At 44.3% G+C, this 6894-nt stretch overlaps 1 protein-coding gene across 1 annotated transcript; it reads right to left on the bottom strand.

Annotated features, from left to right (window-relative positions):
• Positions 1 to 1050: 1050 nt before the first annotated feature.
• Positions 1051 to 6837, bottom strand: TPX2 (TPX2, microtubule-associated; the record flags this gene model as incomplete). The annotated part of the gene is made up of 10 exons (XM_009577692.1): positions 1051 to 1469; positions 1888 to 2075; positions 2729 to 2840; positions 3392 to 3538; positions 3682 to 3858; positions 4682 to 4780; positions 5010 to 5226; positions 5782 to 5920; positions 6072 to 6243; positions 6680 to 6837. Coding segments are annotated over 10 exons (1520 nt in total), but the record flags the coding sequence as incomplete, so codon positions are not given.
• Between the last annotated feature and the right edge of the window lie 57 nt (positions 6838 to 6894).

Genomic DNA, 6894 nt, shown 5'->3' on the forward strand with positions numbered 1-6894 from the left:
AAAACAGCACCACAACAGCAGCGAGCAGCCCAGCTCACACGGGTTCCAGCGAGTGATAGAGACCCATAAACACAGGACAGGCAAAGCCTCCATGTCATTACAGCCACGAGAAGCCAAGCCAGCCCAAAGAGCTTTATGCATTTCCAAGCCTGAACTAGAGGGCTTGCTCTCATTCTTTCTGCCAGCAGCTTCAAGCACAGCTGCAGTGACCTGCCACACCAGCCTTTATCTACAAGTCCCTTTTCGGCTCAGGAAACAGCACCACAGGATCACGTGAGTTAGGAGAACGGGTAATAGCAACACAGACATGTCAGCGAGCAGCAGCGGCATCCAAAAGCATCATTTGGAGTAGTTGTATCCCTAACCTCTTCTTGCCCTCACATAGTCTTCTGGAATTATCTTTCTTGTTAAGTCCAAGAAAGGCCCAAAACACAGTCTTACAAGGTAAGAAATCGTATCACAATGCTAAGGCAAGAAATCGTATCACAATGCTAAGGTAAGAAGCAATTCTTAGTAAGTTTTAATTTAAATTTTATTACGTCTTCACAATGCTGGAAGTTTTGTCCTCCACGACATTAGAGCACTTGGTCTATATTTAGTTCTGCTAGCTGCGCTAGACTGGCTAGGAGACGACGCGTCTTTAGCCAAGTTAACCGCGCTGGCAGGAGCCAGCTTACAGCAAGTCGTTTGCCAGTTAAGTGGTTCCCCAAATAGAGTGACTTCAGCTATAAAACAGCAGAAGGTTTAATGTTCTAATATACACAGGGAACTACTTTAAAGTGTGGGCAAGATTCATATTAGCACTCATCTAAGCATCAACAAGAAAGGTCAGACCTGCAATGTGCTGGCTCGCAGAAGCCACATTACTTAACACAATTCAAGCTTAATACAGACTAAAAGCCTAAGAAACAGACACCTGAAACCAATAATTAGATGTACAAAGACAAGGCAGCTCTTCCAGATGCGCACATCCCTGTATGTTCACCGAGTGCCCTTTACTGAAAGCTCTTCTGTGGGAAAGGGATTCAGCCCACTAGCAAGAGGCAGCGATCAGATTAGGAATTTTTATTTAGTTAAGTACACAATATTTGTATACAATATCAAAACCTGGTTTAGTCTTTGGAGAACAAGATGTCTAGATGCAAAGCAAGGCCATGGAGACAGTATGGCACTGCCTGTATGCTGTGCCTCAGCCACCTGCCTCAGGTGGAGTTAAACTACTCAATATACAATAATGGAACCAAGTGTAGGAGTTGAGACTGAGCAGTCACATAAAAACAACTGTTCCCTCTCTGCGTATCAAGAGAGTGGAGAGGGATGGGATCTCCCTCCTATTATCATTATCACATGGTTGCATATCAGCACCGGAATCTGTCCGAGAAGTTGGGAGACTTCGGCATAGTCAGTGGCTGATCACTGGGCTTCACTTCTACGCTGCGGTATTTGCGTATTGGGTTTGCCTTGTGAACCTGTAAAAAAATAAAATCAAGGACAAAATGAAGCAAAGGGTTGCAGTTATGATGAAGTTGAAACTAAGCCATCAGTGGGATGGCTTAGTCCTGTCTACAGGACTACCACACTGGCTAGGGCACTGGAGTGAGCCACCAGGAACACGCAAGGCATGCTTTGGGGTTGTGGATTTTACAAAGATCATTCTGCTCCAATGACTACATCTTACAGCTCCAAAAATCAGCCATCTCAGCAGAGCTGCCACTTTTTTTTTTTTTTTAAAAGACCAGTTGTAAAGTTAACGAGGAGTCAGTCTGCAACGGGGAAACTTGAAAAGACAGTCTTAAATGCAGCTCAACACTGACATTAGCTCACTTAGTATATTCACACATCCCTTCGGGTTACTTTACAGCCCCTGTTCAGAAGTAGCTCACTTACCAGTTCTTGTCTTAGCTTAGCAACTTCTTCCTTTTCACGCGCCTCTTGTCGCTGTCTGACCTGCTCTTGATGCCTCTCCCTTATGGCTTCTATATTTGCCAATCGTTTTTCAAATTCTTGCCGCTCTTTAGCTCTTTTTTCCGTTGCCAGTTCAAAGCTTTCAGGAACTACAGAACCAGAAAGGCTCTCTAAGTTTAGAAATAGAGGAGATAACATTGGTGCAAAGACAGTCAGGTAAAGCAGAGCAGCAGCACTAGTGTCAAATGGAAGCCTCCCTCTGGAGCGCTTCACCTTGCAAGGGTAGTTAGTAGATACCTCCAGGCTTCAGGAAAAGAGAAAACCTTACGCCCAGATGTGAGCAGTGTTAATGCAGACATTACCCCATCACGGGTGTTCTCATAGGAGGAAGCAAGCACACAATTGTTAGTAGAAACAAGTTTTTGGCTGGTTCTATACCCTACGAAGTTTAGTCTACCCTAAGCTGTAGACACCTTCATCTCATTAGAAATGGAAGGAAAAGACTGACAGCTGCTGCAGAAATGCCAGCTGTCTCTACAGGGAGCTCCTTGCATACTATTTACCCTTATCCCAAGCTAGCACACATCAATCATCTGCCAATTGTAGCATAGCTGTTAAACACAGCTGCCATGTTAGTGCAGGACAGGGGGGCAGTGGAGAGGAAACTCCCCCGTTCCCCAGGGACACAGGCTGTTAGGGAATTAGTTGATTAAGTGCCCAGCACTGTTGGCTGTGCCAAACATATAAAGAAGATAAAGTCTAAACATCACGTAATTGCATCAGTTCGAGTTAACAGCCAAGCCTGTGTAGCAAGTAACTCTACCTGATAACAGCTTATTTTCCTTTTTAGGCACAAAAGGCTCCTGGTACACCACTGTGTTGGGACGAGCTTTAAAACATGCTGCCTCTTTCTGCCTTTTCAAGTCATCTTCAAGCTGCAAGAGAAGAGAGCCCATCAAGCGCCAGGCATAACAAAAAGACCACCTCCCTGCCCCCTCAGACTTCAGCATTCCCAACATTGGAAAAGCCAGTTTGACTTAGATCAAATCATTTAATCATCAAACTATATTAAAGCCACAAGTTGTGTCACTTGTTGCCTGCCTGTTACTTTTGCCAAAAATAGCCTGAAGAAAGTTTCAGGTGTCCACTGCAGATTTCACAGGAGAAAAGCAGTATATTATTTATATGTCAATAAATCCCCAAGCACAGAGATGGTCAGCAAAGGGATCCAGCTGCACATAGTTGCTGCTTAGAAAATACCCCACAGCTGTTCATGCAGTTGTGGTAAATCCCATCACTTACCATGAAAGGAGAAAAAAAAACCCAATCCACCAATCCTTAACCCACAGCACAAGTCTCATGCCAAGGACAGAATAATTCATTGCTCAAACTCAGATCCTGATTCAACTCAAGCACTTTCTGAAGTCGATCACAACTCCACTAGCTGCTTTAAGTCTGGTCATACCTGTTATCCTTTTCATCCTACCTGCTGTTTCCAGCTCTGTAGCTTGGCAGCTCCCCGTTCATCAATCTGCAGATTGAACGGTTCAGGCTGAGTTGGGTTTTTGACCTTCTTTTCTGGCAGCTTAACATGGTCAAAGTAAGGCAGAGGTAGCGCTTTGAACTTTGGCACCTGAAAGAAACAACTTGAAATATTTCTTGCCCTTTCCTCAAAGGCACGAAGCTTTGGAAGTTTAACAGCCAACAGCAAGAAGCAAGTCCTGCCACATCCTTTTTATTTAAGGAGTGGAATCCAAGGTAGCTTTTAGTTCTTACCTCTTCCTTCTGTAATTCTTCCATTTTTTTCTCTTTTTGTATTTGCCGCTCTCTGTCACGAGCATCGAAAGAGAAGGGGCAAACTTCCACATGCCTCTGCTCTGGCATTTTAGGTTTGAAGGGCACTCCATAATGTGGCATAGGGTTAGCTTTGATCACAGGGACCACCTCTTTTTCCTAAAGGGAGATTAGTGTTAGGATCTGGCACAGCACCAAATTTTTTATTTTTCTAGAAAGACTACAACTCCTGCCAAACAAAACCATGAATACTAGAGTTCCTTTAATGAGGGTCACAACAGTGTCAAGCAAACACTCTGGACACTGCAAAAATTAGTAATCCAAAAAGTACCAATTTACAGGCATCCTGAAGCACAGGCAAGTTCTTCCTCTTCCAAATCACTATTAGTCCTAGTAACTCATCCAAGTTAGACTGTAATTCTTTAACGCCCTCTTCACGAGAGGGAAAGGAGGAAGGACATGATGTATTCTGCTGAAGCACAGGCAAGTTCTTCCTCCTTCCAAACCACTATTAGTCCTAGTACTCATCCAAGTTAGACTGTAATTCTTTAACGCCCTCTTCACGAGAGGGAAAGGAGGAAGGACATGATGTATTCTGAATCCTGTTCCCCACCTCCCAGGGCTCTAGAGTGACTGTGGGGAGAAGAAAGGTCATGTGCAATATCTGCCCTTCTCAGTAACAGAATAGGGAAGGGCAATATCCTTTAGAAATCTAAGCAGTTTACTTTCCTCATTCATAGCAGCAACACCTCAGAAACCCTAGTCAGTGCCCTTGTGTTTAAGTTGAGTTATTTCATTTTGTATGAGAATTCAGTTTCTGTAAAATGAGTAGCAGCAACTAGATCCTTAGAAGGAAATGGCACAGAGAAAGATGACCACTGGAGGAACCGAACCAGACCATCACACCCAACTGGCAGAGGTACAGCAGGCTGGCCAAGGCAGTCACCATGGTGGGACCAGAAGGCCCATTCACAAAAGTTACCTTTTCTTCATCTCTGCCCAGCATTCGGGTTCTGCTTTTCAAGGTGAAGACTGGAGACTTGGGGACTGTAACAGGAAGCGCTTTCTTCTCTGGAACACCCTGTTCAGAAGAGCCAGTAAGGGAGTTACCCAAGCTTAAGTGCCAAGAAAACACGCTACAGAGAAACAACATGACATAGCAGAGTATGTACCCATTGCAGTTCTTACCTAATGACAGACAGTGTTTACTGAAGATTATTAAATGCATAATACAACATAGCTACAACATTTTGAAGCTACTTGCCACCTCAGTCCTAATTCCTAGGTCTGGGTATTACTAAACTTCTTACCACAATGTCCTCCAGGATTTTCGTGGGACATGGCCTGGAATGGAATTCAAAGTGCTCTTCCTCCTGCTGCTTCTTACTCTCGCGCTCCTGAATCCTTTTTTCTATTTCCAACTCAAAGCCAATGGGTTGCGTGAGTTCCTTCACAGGGGGCTTCTTGGGCAGGAGTGGTCCACCCTCAAAGATTTTGTGATTGAGTTCTCGTGCTTTGAATTTGTACCTACACAGGAAAGACGGAGATAGTCACCACATACTGTACATGGCAAGATGCAGCTTCTAGCAAATGGCTTCTCTCACAGCATAAAAGAGCAATAGTCCGGTACAGAAGCAGTTGTGCCACACACACGTTACATAGCGTACAGTTCTAGTTAGCAACTCCTCCTTTGCTTTTGAAACAGCAAGACGTTAAGGAAAACCTTACAGATTGCTTTCTTGGAAATCCAAAACTTTGTTTACAGAAGAGTTTTGAAGTGTACGCAGGCTGTACTGCTATGCTGGGTTTGCTTTACTAATCATAGGCTGTACTCAACCCAGAGTTGAGTACAGCCTAGGAGCTCTCCTAGGAGCACTTTCTTCAAAATGAATTGCCTACTTTTCACATCCCTACAGTCAGAACCACAGGATTATGCACAAGCTAAAAGAATCTCAATGTTTTTATGCTACTCATTCTTTTACGCAAAAAGGGTACTCTTGAGAAGTGATATTTTGGCACCTGAAAGATATTTCCAGTGTAGTACAATTCTCTCTTGGAGGACTAGAGTAAACCTTTACTTACTGTAGATTTTTTTCCATTTCCTCTGCTTCTAACTCTGCTGTAGTTTTGCAGGTGACAGGTCTGAAGCGCTGCTTTGTTAGAAGCACCGGCGTTTTAGGGTTTGTAAGCCGAGCCTTCACCAACTTTCCTGGAACTGGGCCTATAAATTCAAGTCACAGAGACCAGCAGTTAATGGCAAGGCCTGCAACAGACACAGACTGTTTGCTCAGTAGGGCAGTCAAAGCATTGTTCTGGCTCTACCACCATCTCTGCGGACAGCCTCCCGGCTGGACAAGGCCAGGACTGCTCACCTTCATCGGATTTCCTGCTCCTCAAATGGTAACGAGAGGGTGTGCGTTTTTGGAATGCTTCTACCTGCTCAGCAAGGGACACATATTCTGATGTGGTTTCTTCGAGTTTTCTTTTGTTTCCCTGGGACAGATTGAAAGGTTTGGGGATAGTGGGTCCCTTCGGCATTCGCCCCTGGAGACAAAAAACCCACAGTCATTACGGCCATTTAACACAGGATGCTTCGATGACATTTCCTTTCCCCACTGATTCACAGGATCTGTCCCTTCCCCTTATTGAAAAGAAGATAACACGTAACATTAGACATAAGTCTTAACTGTCTGAACATGCACAAGCTAGTCATATTGAGAAACTGTATGAAGTAGAAGATTAAAGCACGAAGTGTAATGACCATAAGATATGACCCCTTTTCCAAAGGGTCCTTTAGAGCCTTGTGGCAATGCAGATACGCAGTGAGCTAACAGTTACGTTTGCACAACACTTGCTCTCCTACTGTAACCCTTTTTGCGGGTTACCAGCAGCATATGTGTTGCAAAAGCAGAAAGAAGGTGACATCAAGAATTATGTCAAGAATTAGTCAGCTGGCTGCTGGCAATATTCTGGTTCTCACCGGAGAAGGAGGATGCTTTCTCAGTACCGCTGCAAAATCCAGTTCCTTGTACTCGTTCCCAGGTTGGCCTTCCACATGTTGTTTAATTCTATTCTCCGTGCAGAAGTGGAAGTCAATTGGCTTTGTTACTTGACCAACAGTTCTCTTCACAGGTTGTCCTAAAGAAAAAGAATATGTAAGGTCTGGAAGCCTGGGGGCAGGGATTGGGGGGGGCG

Source organism: Fulmarus glacialis, unplaced genomic scaffold (assembly GCF_000690835.1).
Source record: "Fulmarus glacialis isolate BGI_N327 unplaced genomic scaffold, ASM69083v1 scaffold42525, whole genome shotgun sequence".
Taxonomy (NCBI): Eukaryota; Metazoa; Chordata; class Aves; order Procellariiformes; family Procellariidae; genus Fulmarus; species Fulmarus glacialis.